General features: G+C 39.5%; 1 protein-coding gene across 2 annotated transcripts in view; it reads left to right on the forward strand.

The window, feature by feature from the left end:
• pax5 (paired box 5) overlaps positions 1–18438 on the forward strand; it is a 46904-nt gene that overhangs the window by 1286 nt on the left and 27180 nt on the right. Inside the window, exons 1-4 of one of the 2 annotated variants that reach the window (XM_053619131.1) lie at positions 3663–4884; positions 13920–14085; positions 17521–17718; positions 18351–18415. In XM_053619131.1, the coding sequence (XP_053475106.1) occupies positions 4842–4884; positions 13920–14085; positions 17521–17718; positions 18351–18415 (472 nt within the window). In that variant the 5' untranslated portion in view covers positions 3663–4841. Of the gene's footprint in view, positions 1–3662; positions 4885–13919; positions 14086–17520; positions 17719–18350; positions 18416–18438 lie in introns of those variants that run through there. The other variant, XM_053619130.1, reaches the window with a different exon arrangement.

Below are 18438 nucleotides of genomic sequence, written 5' to 3' on the forward strand. Positions count from 1 at the left end.
GGGTGCTTGATTTTTTTTCCCCTTTCCGTTTAAAACACAACTCATTTTTTTTTTGTTATGCATCTGCATTTTTGTCTATGCACAAAAAAATAAAAAAATTAAGAAACGCATTAACACAAATAAACATAGCAGGTTGTAATGGAAATGCAGGCTCAGCTATGTGTGTACAGGCTCAACTACGGTATGTTTGACACATTACTCGTGCGCAACAGGTACGCGGTAGATTGGCCAAAATTGGTGGATTTCCACCAAATTGGACTTCCTTCTTGTGGACAAGTATTTGGTGTATGGTGTGTAGCAGTTAATGGTGCAGGTGTGTTGTGGACTTGGGACTGCGAGTGGACTGGAAACGGATACCGGTTTGAAATGAGACTTCACACGGCTGCATATAGGAACTAAATACACTCACAGGAAGAACAAGGGTACTGCCTTCCCTTAGCGTTGTGACGGTATAGCCTACCCTATGCAACGCTATCTTTTGTACATTTAATATGCATCTTCACCTGGAAACCTGGATAGAGTGTAAATGGAGTGTAATCTTTAGGGGTAAAAGATGTAGGCCTACATTAAAGATGGTGGTACCACTTCTGCGACAAGGACAAGTACAGAGTAGTACCCTTATTATTAGTGTAAGCATGATCGATTCATTTAGTTTAGTCAACTCAGAGGTTATGGTAACTGACGCATGGGTGTAAAAATATATGGAATATTAATAGGGTATTCATTTGAAAGTGGAAAGATAGATCATTGAGGGTGGCGGTGCTTGATACGTCACATCCGGATCTAAAAAGCGGAAGTACTATTATAGTGCTTAATATAGCAGGTGTAACTGCTTCTGACGTGCAGATCACAAGCAATATATTTACACAAGGCTTTTCTATAGACTTTAACAAACGGGTACAGGATACATTATAGGCATATATTATATATTTTAAAAAAAACCAACAACAACAATAAAGCACTGTACTCACTTACTCACTCACGTGACTTCTTTAAACCTACTTTATTCTTGAGTTCAATTCAAATCTAATTTAGAGCACAGGACAGATAGATTTTGCATCATCTAAGCTACATTTACCTCCATCTCTTGTCGTGAGAATAAATGAATGCGTGCACGCGCAGGAAAAAAAAAAAATCCCCAGGATTGCATTAACACTCAGTCTATAAGAGTTCATTAAACACCAACCAGTGCAGGTGTTAAATCAGTGGTGTGAAGCTGCGTTTGAAAATTGATGCCATTATGGACTAAGACGTTTGCTTTATACTTCGATTATTATTATTATTATTATTATTATTATTATTATTATTATGTCTATGAATCTAACTCAAAGATATATAAGACTAGATTTGTCATTATGGTCACGCGGGCGTGTAATGCATCTCGTTTACATGCTCGATTAAGCATTCATGTTCAAACTCACCATATAGTTTCCTCCAAACACACTGGAGTAAACATAGACCTATATATTTCATTATTATAGCCTAATATATATATATATATATATATATATATATATATATATATATATATATATAATATATATAACATTTAGCTGCAGAAATAACCTACTCAATATAGTCAACTGTAATGTTTACGCATACAATTATTTTAAATATATTTTTAAATAATAAAAAAAGACAAATACGTAGAAGAGCAAAGTACGTGGAAGGGTTTTTTTTTTTAAAGTGTGCATTTAATTTTTTTTTTTGAAATTACAATCATTGCTTATATTATTTTCAAAACAGACGCTAAAAAACAGACAGTAAAACAGCAAGTTGAGGCCAGATGTTGTGCTATCCACTTTATTTCTCATAAAAAAAAGAAGCTAATTTATGTGTAGCCTACTTCTGAATACATCCCTATACCAACTTATAAGGGTTTTATTACTTTAACAGTTATAGTTAGGATATATATATGTATAAATATAGACCATATACAAGAAAACATTTCCGAAGTGATTTTTAACAACTTTTAAAAGAATCACATTGGAAAGAATACGTCCCTATATATATATATATATATATATATATATATATATATATATATATATATATATATATATATATATTTATATAAATATATATATATATTTTGAATGAATATGTTTTGATTTGAATGTAGCGCGCGAGTTATTTTGAATTTTAACGGTCACTCTTCTCTGGAGTTGTTGTTGTTTTTCCTTAGCTAATATGCTAATGAGGGGAAACTCGTGTTTGTCAGCGTTCGTAAGATTTACACACTCGCGTAAAATTGAGATTTATTTATTTATTTATTTATTTTTTAAAAAAAGGTTATCCTTTAAAATAACGAATAAAACAAGTTGGATAGAAATAGGGAATAAAGTGAAAAATGACATTTTCTTCGAAGTCGGCCATTTTTTTTTATGATTTTTTTTTTTAGGTTTACAAATACTCAGTCGATGTGTAATTGTATGATACACACGCAGGATATCTATGTTTAATTTCATTTTATTTTAAAAAATAAATATTTGGACTTATTATTGAGGACGGTACTGTGCGGTTTTGGGTCGTAGTGGAGGCTATAGGTCACCTGCCGTGTGTGAGCGCGCGAGCATTGCAGGACCTATAGACGCGCCCCCTGGCGAGCAGCGCGCGACCAAAAACGTCGCGTGAACAGCGCGGAGCGCGCGAGCTGCTATCCACACACTCAGACCAATAATATATTTACCATCAATAAATATGAAACTCTATAAACTATATGTAGTTTTTAGATTATGTAAACAGACCAGTGTTAAAGCCTGTAAAAACGGTTAAAGTGTGGCGTTGGGTCTTCCTCCATGACTGAGCTGCTTTTCTTCTTTGGTTTTCAAAATGACTAATAAAACAAATATCAAACAACACAAACAAACTTTAAAATAAATTCAATTAAAAAAAGACAAACAAAACAGAGAGGGTTTTAAGAAAGTTAAGAATGAAAGAATACGGTGTTTATGATAAATATATATATAGCTATAGAAAGAGGAGCATAAGGATATCAATGAATTCAATGGAGATTTAAATTTTAATTGGAAAGCAGGTCAAAGGGGGAACAAAATCACATTATAATAGGCCCTGTGGTAATACTGGACGTTTCAAGCCTATATATACACGTGTAACGTATTTTTAAGATCTTGTACACATCATGTAGCCTACAAGAAATCCACGAGCAACATATCCTACAGTTAAACCTACACTGATTTACATTTTTATTGTTTACATTTTTACATGGACTCTCTAAAACCTGCGGCTTATAACTTATTCGTGTGTTTTCGTTTATTCATTTGTGCATTTGTAATTCGATATATTAAAAAAATGCATGGAACATTAAATGTAAATATTAATAACTGTAAGTTTTACAATGATAAAAAATCGAATTTATGTAGAATATATAGCCTATAGCCTAGTGATAATATATAATATAGGATATAGTGAATTAAAAAAACAAAACAAAAAAAAAACACACACAACTTTGCTCATGACCTTGACTGATGAATGAATTAATTAATTAATTACGCAAATGTTTAATTGTGTGTCTACAAAAGTAAATGGAAATAAAATCGTTTATTTAAATAATAATAATAATAATAATAATAATAATAATAATAAAGCACAAATTTAACATAAAATCAACAACTCGCCCGCTGGCGATGTAATATTATGTTTGAGATACAGCGCGTCACCCTGCACGAGCGCTCCCTGAATCAGCCAATCACCGTCCTTTGAGCGTGGGCTGGACTTGTGATTGGTTGAGGTGACGGCAGAGGCGCTGTGCTGTGATTGGCTGGTCGGGCTCGTGATTGGCAGAGCGGAGCGGTAGATTCGGAGCTCCTCATCCCCGGCGCTGTCCACATGAGAGCGGGTTCTGGAACGCACCGCGCGGGAGCTCACACCGCGCACGCACGCACGCACGCACTCACTCACTCACACCGCGAGCGCTTCCAAACGGACGGATTTTCAATAATAATAATAATAATAATAATAATAATAATAAATTAGAATTCCTTCACGCAGTGAAAACAAAACTACAACCACAACAAGCATCCTGAGGAGAGTCTTTAATTCTATTTAAACCTATTCTCACGCGACCGCAAAACTTCATTTTTTTTGTGTGTGTGTGTGTGTGTTTCTGTGCGGGACACCGGAGCGCACGCGGATTCGTGCCATGGCGCGTTACAGAGCGCGCGCTTTATATATGTAGAGATGCGCCGTTTAGGTCCTCACGTGCAGACGCTCGCGCTGTCGGAGTTACAGAGAGCGGCTTCTTCTACAACTAAATCTAATGGGACGCTTGGAGTTCAAGAAACCAGCACAGGACTAACGGGAGGAAGAAGTGCACCGTTTTTTTGAAGGTGTAAAAAAAAAACAAAAACAACCGGATAACGGGATTTTACAGCGTGGGAAGAATTTCCTCAGTCGAAGCTTCATCATGGCTGCATTTGATTTTTCTTGACCCGTGCGTGTATGCTTCCTGTTGGGATTGTTTCCTCCAGAAGGGTTTATGGCACAAACCACAGACCTTCCATGTGCATCTGAACAGAAATCATTCTTCATCATAGGCTATATGCGGTTATATATTTTTTCAAGAATTTTTCTTTTTTTAAAGAACAAATAATCACTTCTTCCTTCTTCCTCGAGGAACTCGTTGGCCTTCTTCAAGTTGTTTTTTTTTTTTTTTTGCTGTTGAATTTATTATTACTTTTTTTTAATTGAAAGTGTTGGAGAACCGACTGAATGGACTGAACGTTTAAATAAATTAAAAAAGAAAAAAAAGAAATAACAATCTGTGCATCACGTCGTTCAAGTCGTTTAACCCGCCTGGAAGTGGCCGTGACCTCTGACCTATGGAAATTCACTGCAAGCACGACCCGTTCGCCGCGATGCATAGTAAGTGTAAATAAAAATAATAATAATAATAATAATAATAATAATAATAATAGTAATAATAATAAGAAGAAGAAGAATGTGCATTGCTAAAAAATAAAATCCCTTTTTCAGTGTATACTGATCTGCATGTATTAGATTGGACTCGAAGTCATAAACGGCTCCTCAGGTAGACAGCCTCCTGCATTTTATACGTTTTATATATTTAGGACCTGGTTTGTGCGTCAAGCGCGTGAGATTTTGAAGCGTTTTACACACTTAGTTAAAAATGTTGTGGATTTCTGAAGGGTCACACTAGAGTTTCACACTAAAGCTCAACAACAACCATGATACCACATACCTAAACTACAGGCTACCTTTTCCTTGTCGCTGAGGTTCTCTACCATTCAATAATGCACATGTGGGTTATTTATTTATTTATTTATTTATTTATTTATTTATTTATTTATTTATTGGTCAAAAGTATTTGGTGTACCTTAATTACCTTCAATTATTTGGAAAAGGTTCCAACATGTACCCTTGATGGTACAAGCGACAAGAGTTTAGAGTCCCTTTGTTTTTAATTGAGAGTGCGTTGGGATGTGGACTGGCTGGCTGTTTTTGGTTAAATCATTTCTTCATTTAAAAAAAAAAATAAATAAATAAAAAAAAAGAAAGAAAAGAAAAAGAAAGGCAAATATCTGAACCTGGTTCTGAAGAAAAAGAAACAACACAACGTCCTTCACATTTGTGTGAAATGAACTCGTACACTTTCAGAAATCAAGGTGCTGGAGGTCCTTGTCGATGGACTGGAACCATCAAGAGTGCATGTTTGTTTTGATGGTTGTGATGGTACAGTCTGGTATTTATTTCTGAGAGTGTAACCTAGAGACTGGCGAACTCTTGGATTGGATGTAAGTTACAGAAGAGTGGTGTTTAATGAACCTATAGTGTTAACCTTAACCTAACCACCAAGAACCCATGAATGGTTCCACACCATCACACGCTTAAAATAAATAAATAAATAAATAAATAAACAAAATAAAAAAAGTACCTTATCACAATTCTAGCCTATAAAATGAACATTTTTTGATTTAATGTTTATTTTCTATTTACAACGAAATGATTGTTCATTTCTTTGTGGCACCAGAAAAAAAAAAAAAAAAAGAAAACAGAAAAGTGACAGGATCTTTTGGAGAACAAAATGTCGCATCGTTCTAGAGAAGCTTCTAGAGTCATGCATGTCTTATATTGTTAGAATATCAGCTTCCATATTTTGCATTGTTTTCTATGGATAATATTATGCATTTCTACCGGATAATAAGGCTTTTGAGGTTAACAGTTTCATTTCTGACATTCTCTTCTAATGAGCTCATTCTCTGTTAAATTAACTCTCTAACATGCTTGAATTATCACCTAGTTCGTGTTGTTGTTGTTGTTGTTGTTTGTGAGTAACAATATGAGGCCAGTTGCATGCGGATAAACACAGGAGGTGTTACTTCAACCCTGGGGATCCAAAATGATTAAATGGTGAATTAGAATTTTTTTTTTCCCCTAATAAATATATATATATATTTTTCCTTTAGATAAATAAATAAATAAATAAATAAAAAGCTACATTCTCCTTCCGTCAGTGTGAGCCCAAACATGTGAACAATGTGAGGAGGTTCTGTCTAGAATTCCGTGTCTGCCAAACTGGATTGCTTCTGGATATTCTGAACGACACAAACAACACCCGACTTTTACTTTTCTTTTCTTTTGCGGTGTGTGGATTAGTTAACATCATGCAGGCTGCTGCAAGATGTTAAAAGATGAAAAGAAGAATCTGTTCACTCGGTCGTGACCTGACCTGTAACACACTGTTGTTGTTATTGGATCATCATCATCATCATCATCATCATCATATTATTATTATTATTATTATTATTATTATTGCTTGTGTTCTCTCTCTCTCTTACACTCTCTCACTCTCTCTCTCTCTCTCTCTCTCTCTCTCACACACACACACACACACACACACACACACACACTCGCGGCGCGGTGAATGAAGCGCTGCATTTTACGCATTTCAGCGCCGGAACGAATCGCGTTTCCTTTTCGACACACAGCGAGAAAGAGATCACACACACACACACACACACACACACACACACACACACACACACACAATATATTACACACTTTTATAGGCTATATTACACCGACAAAACCTGGCAGCACGTGCACGGCTGTAGGACACAGTTTAGTTTATTATGCACGTGCTTTGATGTGGAAAAAAGAGCGAAATTCTCTCTCTCTTTTTTTTTTTTGGATAGATTTGTTTTTTGGGTTTTTTTTTGGTGAATGTAGAGTGAGTGATAATCCGAAAATATTGGTTTGATGATGCACATAGTAGATACAGAAGTAGGTTATTATTATTGTTATTATTATTATTATTATTATTATTATTATTATTATTATTATTATTATTATTATTATTATTAGCCTGCTACAGTGAATATTATTTTAACCCATAAACCCTGGGATTATGGAAATGTGCCCTGCATAGAAGTCCTGTACCAAATCAGCACTTTATTCATTCTGCTGGGTTTAAAAATATAAATGAAATAATTTAAAGCCTACAGTTAAGGCACCTGTTTGGATTAAAATAAATCCACTGAGGAAATCAAGTGAGGATAAAGTTTCGGGTTGTTCGGTGTTGGGTTTGTGAGAGTGCATTATTCATCTCTGCTGTTTAGTAATTATTTAGTAATTATTTAAAATCCAATGTGGAGTAAATGATGTAAAAGATGTTTTACTCCTCTCCTGAAGTTTAGGTTAGGAGAGCGTCGATAATTCCATCAAATCCAGTACATAATAATAATAATAATAATAATAATAATAATAATAATAATAATAATAATAAATAGACATGAACAATGGCAAACATGGGCCATAATTTCTCCTACAGTATGTGATAGCATTTATTTGTTTGTTCGTTTGTTTACTTTGTAATTAAGTCGTTTAAAAGCACATTGAATTCCATTTCGCCTCAGCGAAACACGGGAAAGTACAGTTACAGGAAAGATTTGTACTTTATTGTACTTTAATAACCTTAAAACATGTTTTTGTCAAACATTTCTGTGAGATTAACGCCACCGTTAATCCTCCGTAGCTAACTTTTCAAACCGGATGCTAGCATGCTACTATGCTATAGAACGTAGAAACGTAGGGGGGGAAGCCACGCCCACCAGTCTGACGCTGAATTTCCACAGGTTATTTAGCATGTTAGCAGGGTGGCAGTGTAAGCCACGGGTATTCAGCTGGAAAACGTTAAGCGTCCAAGCATAAAACATTAAAAGAATGAAATTCGTTTCCTTACAAAGTTCTGTGTAAACCACTAACATGACAGAATGGGGACTCGTCATTTTGAAAGGTTTAAGTTTTGTTTCGCACTGGTACTTCCTGGGCCACAGAGTCTGAATGAACACATTTCTCTGTCTAATTGTCTGTAAACGTTACATTTTTGTTGTTAATTTTTTGTTGTTTGTGTGTAAATTCTAGCCTAGCCTTTTAGAGGGTCTGCTACAGAGGCCGTAGCGTTTGGAAATCTGTCGTCAGCGTTACATTCAATGCTCTGCTACAGTATTTTTTCAGTTAATTCATCTTCCTTCATCGGTAAGGACTTTATCCTGAGCAGGGTAGCGGTGCATCTGGAACTCATCCCATTACCACCGGGCGCAAGGTTGGGAGAATTCACACCTATTTAGTCAGTCAACCTACCGATATGTTTTTGGGCAGTAGGAGGAGAACCTGGAGGAAACCCAGGGTTTTTTTTGGTTCAGTCCACTTAGATACTTCGCTGGGTCCACATCTGGAACACGGTCCCCAGTTGACAACCCAATGGTCCCAATGATGCAGCAGTTTTGCTCTGTTGACTTATGTGAAAGCCTGTTAACCGTGATGTACGAATGAGCTACATCACATTACAGAATCTGGTGATGACTCGGATGAACAGACTTGCCTTATGTCAGAAACCGTTCCCTAGTCCATATTTTTTTTAGTATTTTTTGGTGTATATCATCTTGTCGCTAGCCTATGGGTTTGTGTAAGTGCACTGGATATTTTCCACGCTTTTAGAGATGGCTACGAACGTCCAAAACATTGCGCTATGTAACGATTGAATGGCACTAGAGTTTTTAAAAGACTCTGCTAAAATGCTAATGAGAGAAATTTCAAGCACCCCCCACCCCCCCAAACACCCCGCACCCCCTCAGAAAACCATTCTCTCTGTTTGTTGTCTGCATTTTTAAACGAGGTGTTGGCTCACTTGGCAGTTTTCATTTGGGCCTGTTTAAACTGCCTCGGCCAGATAAAGGAGCGTAATGGGAGCGCGTCGCTAATCGCGCTTTTATTTTCTGGATGGAGGAGCACGAAGGTCTTCAGGCCGCTTCTCAGGCTTTCGGGGCGGAAGCGGCGCTGAAATCAATCACGGCTTCGATTTATCAGCCGAGTGGGGCTCAGCAGGGAAAATAAAAGCGAGAAGAGGATATAGATCACATCGGAGAAGTCGGTTTCGTTCCATTCTACACATAGCCTCGATGACCTTAAACACGTACATGTGCATACAAACACACATACACACACCGTCGGTGTGTTTCAGGACTATTTGCTGCAAGTAAAGACCAATTTGCAGCTTTACAGACAGTACTGATACACTTTCAGCTGTAACACAGGAAAAGGAAAGCTTCTACAAAGAGCAGTCCTGGTAAATGGTCCGCCTTTTAACCTTCTACAAAGGTTTCTCATTCAAGGCGCTAGCACTGCCATCGGGAGGAACTTGCATGTTGCTCCTTCAGTATCTTGCCCAAGGACACTTTGCAGTCATCTGGGCCGATCCAACCCTGCCATTAGTGGACAACCCGCTCTACCACCTGAGCCACAACCGCCCAGTCACGTTTGAATGCTTGCTCCCTAAGTTGCTTATGGGGAAACTATGTTCAGACTAAGCTGAGCTCAGGTAACAGGTCCTGTTTTAGTGTCTGTTTCATGTTTAGCTACACAGAAGGAAGTAATCAACCGAATATTGAAATAAACCCATAGAAGGAAGGATTTCGTAGGACGTCTTTGTCATGTTAAGTAAAACTAGGTGACAGAAAAAAACATACTGTACAGATATATTTTTGTTCCCCAAGGTAATATACAGTATACGTCACCTTCCATCCATCCATTTTCCATACCCATTATCCTACGCAGGGTCATGGGGAGCCTGGAGCCTATCCCAGGGAGCTGGCAGGGGACACCCTGGACGGGGTGCCGACCCATCGCAGGGCACGATCACACACACACACACACACACACACACACACACACACTCACACACCTATTCACACACTACAGACAATTTGGAAATGCCAATCAGCTTATAATACGTGTTTTTTTGGCCTGGGGGACGAAACCGGGGTACCCGGAGGAAACCCCTGAACATGCAGGCTCTGCAAATACAGGGCGGAGGCAGGATTCGATCCCCCTACCCCGGAGGCGCGAGGTGCCGATATGGTCATGCTTTCTGTAAGGAAATATTTATTTAACATTTCTTGACACTTATGGAAGGAGTCTCCAGTGTCAACACTTTGTAACAGTCATTCATCCGGACAGGGTTTTCTTCTCGTATTAATTGTTGGTTTAATGCTGTGGTGTAAGAAGAATAAAACACTTCAGGAAAATGTTGTTTTTAGGAAAATAATCCATTTCAGGGTAGTAACAGTAACTCTGCTTATTTCTTGGCTGCATTACAACAGTCCATCATTAATTATCGTCTTCTAACAGCACACCCTGTCGCGTTTTTATTAACACAATTTATTAAAGGCAAATATTCTCAGCGGCTTTCTACAACATTTTAGCCATCCGCTATCGCCTTTCAGCTCTTACTGATGAAGTAATTCAGTGAGTCAGTTGGTGAGTCTATCAGAGAGTCAGTAACTGAGCCAGTGAGTTGGGCAGTGAGTAAATCCTTCAGTGAGCCAGTGAGTTGGGCAGTGAGTCAGTCACTGAATCAAGACAGTGAGTCAGAGTAAATCAGTGTGTCAGTCAGTGAGTCAATGAGTAAGTCAGTAAGTTAGTGTCAGTCAGTGAGTCAGTCAGTTACTGCGTCTCAAGTAAGACGCAGTAAGTAAGCCATCGAGTCAGTCAGTAAGGCAGCGAGTCAGTGAGTAAGTCTGAGAAAATCAGTAAGTTACTGTCAGTCAATGAGTCAGTCAGTGAGTAAGTCAGTGAGTCAGTGAGTAAGTCAGAGAGTCAGTGAGTAAGTCAGAGAATAAATCAGTGAGTAAGTCAGTGAGTCAATGAGTAAGTCAGTAAGTTAGTGTCAGTCAGTGAGTCAGTAAATTACTGTGTCAGTAAGTAAGTCATCGAGTCAGTATGTCAGTCAGAGAGTAAGTCAGTCTGTCAGGTAGTCACTCAGTGAATAAGTGAGTGAGACAGTCAGGTAGTTTCAGTGAATCAGACAGTGATTCAGTCATTGAGTAAGTAATTCAGTAAGTGAGTATGTCAGCCACTGAGTCAGTCAATGAGTCAATCAGTGAGGTAATCAGTAAGTCAATCAGGGAGTCAGATAGAGAGTCAGTCAATGCATCAGTAAGTGGGTCAGTCAGTGAGTCAGTCAATGTGACAATCAGCGAGTCAGATAGAGAGTCAGTTAGTGAGTTAGGCAGCGAGTCAGTCGTTGAGTAAATCAGTAAGCAAAAATGCCACCTGGCGGTAAAACAAAAATAAAAAGATTCCTACAGTTCTCTTTAGCTAACTGGTCTGATATGTGATAAAGATCAAAGCTAGGATGTGATGTGAGATTTGTAAATGTAGCTTTTTGTACAATACAAAGAGAATCACTCATTCCTATACATCTCCTATCCTCTGTAGTGACAGAGGAACAAGGAGAAAAGGTGCGTCCAGAGGTAAAGAAAGGAGAGATAGGTAAAAAGACCTGCAGAGAGAGAGCGAGGGAGACAGAGAGAAAGAGGGATTGAGAGAGAGAGAGTGAGAGAGAGAGATTGAGAGAGAGAGAGAGGGATTGAGAGGGAGAGAGAGAGAGAAAGCGAGAGAGCGAGAGAGAGCGAGAGAGAGAGAGAGTGAGAGAGAGAGCGAGAAAGTGAGAGAGAGCGAGAGAGAGAGAGAGAGAGCGAGAGAGAGAGTGAGAGAGAGAGAGCGAGAAAGTGAGAGAGAGAGAGAGAGAGAGAAAGTGAGAGAGAGAGAGAGAGCGAGAAAGTGAGAGAGAGAGAGAGAGAGCGAGAAAGTGAGAGAGAGAGAGAGAGAGCGAGAAAGTGAGAGAGTGAGAGAGAGAGAGAGAGAGAGAGAGAGAGAGATGGATGGATGGTGACACATTACTGTCTGTGAATTGATGCGTTTTGTATTCGGGGCATTAGGGAAGCGAGTTTGGTTTTGATATAACCTGAAGCGGTGTGTTTAAGAACTATCACGCTTGTAGGCTGGATTAGCACACACAGCACACTCCCTGTGTGTATCTTTGTGTAGTGTGTGTGTGTGTGTGTGTATGTGTGTGTGTGTGTGTGTGTGTGTGTGTGTGTGTGTGTGTGTGTTTCAGGGAGGGGATTCTGCTCTGAAGCAATCAGTATGTTAATATGACAGAGTAACTGGATTAGCATGGCAATATTTAATGCGCACACACACACACACACACACACACACACACACACACACACATACACTGAAGTAAATGTAACACGGCACACACTGATAATATAATGTCTCCCATTCATGGTACGAGCTCCATGCTGCACCTAAACACTCAATCACACAGCGAGGTATAAACACTGCTGTTAAACACGGACATTTGTTACAGCTACCGTTGTAATGTGTGTGAAAATAATTCTCCAGAGACCTTCTCTGATCACACCCCTAGATGTCATCCTCAATAAAGTACCCTTGAGGATCCTATTAAAGTTACAGCGTTGACCTACTGTATGTATGGAAGTAATATTCAGCTACTGGAAAAATAGACTTTCGTTACAACAGTAGCTTATTTAACACCTTGATTTGTTTTTTTCATAGATTTATCATAGGGGACTTTCAGACTAGCTAGCTAGCTAGCTGTTTAGCTATTTCAGATGATCTACGTATGCTAATGACGACCCATTTCAACGGTATTCAGCTAGCCAGATTGATTATTTATCTCAAGGCGCTAGCTAGCTATGTATGTTTAACTAACGTACTTCTATGTCAGCTCCTCGTCGAAATGCTAACTAGCTTATTTCAAAGCAAACTCATGCTAGTTTGGTAGGTTTTCACACATTAAATAATCTTCAGGGAAGTTTAATCTGGGACAATATGGGTTGCGTAAAAACATCAGAAGTGTAAAAATGCTTATTCGGAAAGTCCAATCTGGGTTCTGCGAAAGAAAAATGAAGGTAGTACTTAATACAGACAAGGTAACACGAACGCATTTTCTCTCACGAGTGGTATATTAATTACAGACACAGTTTCACACATGCACACCTGGCTTGTTTAGCCACTCGCAGTGTTTCTCACTTCGAGTAGGTCATGTGTAATTTTACTAGTTAGCCACTAGGGGCGTGGCTCATGACTGAGGGAAAGATGAGAATGTACGACTCCGACCTTCAGGTCAAAGACAAGGGACCAAACACCAGCACCGATGACGTCTAGAAGGATTCAGACCTCTCAGAGATCTGAGTGGAGGTCAGACATGGGATGGGGTGGCAAGCCTTATTTCAGGGGTGGCAGCCGAGTATAGCCACGCCCCTTGACCAGCATGCTTTTATCCAGTGAATCAAATCCTGAGTGGGGATATTAAGAGTTAAGGGGTCTTGTTCACGGGCATTACAGAGACTCTCACCCTTAGGACTGACTGTCTCCGTCACTGATCCGCCGTGTATATATATATATATTTTAACGTAATGCCACCAGAACATAACAACACGGTGACGCTTAGCTACTGGAACGAAACAGTCGTTTCTCGTGTCCTCTGTAGATTTGATCGAATTCTGAAATCTGTTACATTAATAGAATGAACTCACAACCCTGATGCACGCTGGTTTTCTTTTCAGGGCACGGAGGGGTGAACCAGCTTGGGGGGGTGTTTGTGAACGGGCGGCCGCTGCCCGACGTGGTGAGGCAGAGAATCGTAGAGCTGGCTCACCAAGGCGTACGGCCATGCGACATTTCCCGCCAGCTGCGCGTCAGCCACGGCTGCGTCAGCAAGATCCTGGGCAGGTAAGCCTTATTCATGACTTATTAAGCATTTACTAATGTCTAACGAATGTGTAATTATAATTTTTACAATAATAACTGCAGCGCCACAATTATACCCAACATTTTTGACTAGGGATTTTTAAAAATTCATTTATAAGCCATGTTACGAGAAGGTAACATTACTGACCGTTATATATAAGTTGAGTGCTAGCAAGTTCGCTAACTCACGAAAGCGTTCTGATTTGTACTGACTGTGTACAGTGTTTGATGTTTCATCGACTGATCTATCATAAGGTCAGGACATTTGTACATCACATTTCCAGCTTGTACACTACTAAGACTAAGCGCTTTCTCTTCTTCATCGTGACGGATTAGCGCCTGCGTTATCGATCGCCGATGCTAAGCGGCGTGTTTAAAGCGGGTCAAGTTCAGCAACGAACGGTTTGCTCGCCGAAGCCGTTTCTTTTCAGGTGTTGTCTCGTTGACAAGAAGTTAGCATGACGGCACCATTAGGGTTAGGAGAACGACAAAATATTCCCAATGTTCCGTTAGCGCCTTTGGGAACCGCCGCAGTACAGGAACACCGTGCACCGGCGCAGCTGAGTCAGCAGTTCCTGCTTTTGTGTGACCGAGTTTGAAATAAAAAAAAGAAGAAAAAAAAACTTCCCTCGTCCCGAATTGGAGCGGGTCAAAGCCTTTTTTTTTTTCCCTTCTCTTCCTCTCTGTCACAAAAAGAAAAGATTCATCACATTGTACATTTGCATCCGAATGAAACGGGTGGCATACATCTGCCGAGGAGGGTGAAGGACAGAGAGAGAGAGAGAGAGAGAGAGAGATTTAGGAAGAGCGATTTAGAATAAAATGATTTATAAAGAATGAGAAGAAGAAAGAAATAAGGAAAAGACACGAAAGGCAGAGAGAGAGAGAGAGAGAGAGCAAGAGAGACAGAAAGAGAGAGAGAGAAAGAGAAAGCGAGAGAGAGACTGAGAGAGAAAGAGAAAGCGAGAGAGAGAGAGAGAGAGAAAGAGAAAGCGAGAGAGAGCATTTGAATAGATGAAGGTGTGGGATTAGTGCTAGGGCCTTTAGCAATATCAAAAAATGTGTTTGCCATTGTTCTCTCCCTCTCCGACCCCCCCGAAGCCCCCAGTCCAGCTCAGTCATGCGTTACCGCTAGGCCCCGTGTGCGTGTGTTAATTTCCTCCCTGCTCTCTGGCTAACCGGCACACAACAAGAAAGCCCCTGCGTTTAATAGCGCGTGGACCGAGTGTAGCACGCTAAAATAAATAAGGTGGATGAATGTCCATACCTCATCTCATTAATAGCGGGATTTTCACAACCGCCTATTAAGCTTAGCTGTTTTTCTGTATATACTGCAGGGAGAAAGGCTACAGGGTCTCTTTGTCATGTGTTTCCGAGTTGTGTGTGTGTGTGTGTGTGTGTGAGTGTATGAGGATGGTAGTCCCTGTTTAGTTTGTAGTACGGAAAATATATTTATAAAACCTTAGCGAATTATTTTAAAAACCAAATAAGTATATTTTCAGTGATATACACGACCACCCTCCGACAATGGTATTCTCTAGCCGGCTAATTATAATATAATTATGAAACCTCTTTAGAGAATAATTTTAGAGAGTATCCCTTAACTTTAGAGAACACTTATGCGGCTAATGTTAGAATAATAGAATGTTCCCAATAAAAGCAAGCTCATAGAATATACTTACACAAAGGTAAGTAGACAAGGACACAAATATGTTCAAATAAAGCAAAAACAAAACTAGCATGTGTGTAACAATATATATATATATATATATATATAGAGAGAGAGAGAGAGAGAGAGAGAGAGAGAGAGAGAAATATCCAGGTAAATAGCTAGAAAATGTCTAAACCAAAGCTAATAAATGAAAGTTCTCCCCTCAAAAAGCTAACGTTTTTGCTAATGATTTGTTGTTGCTGTTGTTGTTTTTCCTAACAATCACTAGCATTTTCAAAACTAGCTGGTTAACCTGAGAGAAAATTCCTAAACAAACGCCAGCTTTGTAAAATCTGTCTAGTTAACATGAGAGGGCTTGAGAAATAGAAGCTACCTAATGTTTCAAAATATCCTTAAAAATTAGCCAGCTAGCATTAAGAAAAATTCCCACACGAAAGCTTGCCCGCATTAAAGCTTCTCCCTAAACAAAGTTAATGTGAATGAGAAAACGGCTATCGAAAGCCAGCTTATTCAAAATCAACTACACAGCATGAGCTAGCAAACGTTTGCGGATATCCTTAAAGTGAGAAAGCTAACCTTCGTGAAAAACAATATTAGCCGTCATTAGAGTGTGTCCACAATCAAAGCTAGCAAGCTTTTAAGAATATCCGTAAAATTAGCCTGCTTACCTGTGAGAAAACCTCTAAACCAAAGCTAGCAAACACGAGTGGTTCTCCCTGCAAAAAGCTAATGTTAGAGCATTCCTAACCAATGCTAGCTTTGTAAAAAAAAAAAAAAATCTGGCTAGTTAGCATGAGTCAACTTAATAAAGAAAAGCTACCTAATGTTTGAGAATACCCGTAAAATTAGCCAGATTACCTGAGAGGAATCTCCTACTGTACGTAAACATTTAGAGGTTCTCCTCTTAAAATAAGCTAGAAACGTTAGAAAACATAGCTTTTTCAAAAGTCGCTAGCTAACTTGAGAGAAAATGGTCAACAAAAGCTAGCTAACATTTGAAAATATTTACCAGAGGCAACAACAACAACAACAACAACAAAAATGGAACTTCCACCTGTTTTGGGGTGCCTGTGTAACTCCACAGTAGCGGTTAATGGCACACAGACACTCAGGGCTGAAAGAATTGACAGTTTTTCATAAATATTTCTTTTAAAAAAATTGTTCTTCTTACCTATACTACTAGGTTTCAATGTTAGAATTGCATTGTAGTGGTTGTATACGGTGTTTTAATATCAATAAAGCTTTACCTGTGCCGTCTGTTTTATCTCTGTACCAGTGGTATTGTGGAGAGGTGTCACTCGTTTGCAAAGCATCCGATTCACACCCCTCCCCTTTCCCATCGCGATGCCCACCAGCAGCTAAACACGTATATAAAGAGAGTCATGATACTCGACACACAGAAACCCAACAGTGTCCTGACTAAACTTCTAACAGACTTGCGGCGCTAAAATAATTCATTCGTTTACACCGATTGAAAATGTCCTAGCTTTTCTGTCCAATCAAACGCTGTCTAGAATGTCAAGTGTCCCGCCCCCGACATTCGAAGAATCCTTTTAAAGTACGGCTTAGCAGACAAAACGAAACATGCTCATGAGTGAGTGATTTTTGTGAATGGTTAATTACTAAAACTCCAGCTCTTCTCTGATCAAGCAGAAAAACAGTTGAATCGCTAAAACAACGCAACGCATCACCGCGCCAGTATCATAACCGTCAAATCGCTGACAGGTTGCGTTTTTGATTGACAGGTACTACGAGACGGGCAGCATCAGGCCAGGCGTGATCGGAGGATCCAAACCAAAGGTTGCTACACCCAAAGTCGTCGACAAAATCGCTGATTACAAACGCCAAAACCCCACCATGTTTGCCTGGGAGATACGAGACCGACTACTGGCCGAGAGAGTGTGTGACAACGACAGCGTGCCCAGCGTCAGCTCAATCAACAGGTCAGTGTGTGTAACGGAAACAACGACACACCGTTCACGTGAACTCCACAAACCAGACTGTTTATTTATAATTGATTGTGTGGGGTTTTTTGTTGTTGTTGTTGTTGTTTTGTTTATATGGTGTCACGTGCCAACCGCTAAGTACCGTTAGCTCTCACCGGTCCCGATCTTACGTGTGTACCATACATCGTCCGGTTGGAACCTTTGGTACTTGGTACAGTTTTCTGGCACTAAAAAAGTTTTGTTGCTTTGTCCAGTAAGAAGAAGAAAAAGAAAAAAAACCCCACAAAGACGACGAAGAAGGTATAGACGAAAAAGGCAGAAACAGAGGGGGATGAGACAGCGAGCCACACACATATTCATGAGTCCAGGTTCAACACCATGTGTACGATGACAGAGAAGGGAAGAGAGAGAAAGCGACAGAGAGACAGAGAGAGAGAGAGAGAGAGAGAGAGAGAGAGAGGGAGGGAAAAAAAAGAAAAAGGGGCTTGTGCTTTGCTTGAGCAATCATGCAGGAAGTGCGAGGCTGTGCTGCCTTGTCAGCCACTTCACACACACACACACACACACACACACACACACACACACACACGCATGATGTCTGTTTCCTCTTTGTCTACTGTTTACCGCAGGATCATTCGCACTAAAGTCCAGCAGCAGCCTGGCCAATCAGGAAGCGTCTCTGCGCATAATTTAGGTAAGACCCATACACATACACTT

This window comes from Ictalurus furcatus, chromosome 29 (genome assembly GCF_023375685.1).
Source record: "Ictalurus furcatus strain D&B chromosome 29, Billie_1.0, whole genome shotgun sequence".
In the NCBI taxonomy this organism is placed as follows: domain Eukaryota; kingdom Metazoa; phylum Chordata; class Actinopteri; order Siluriformes; family Ictaluridae; genus Ictalurus; species Ictalurus furcatus.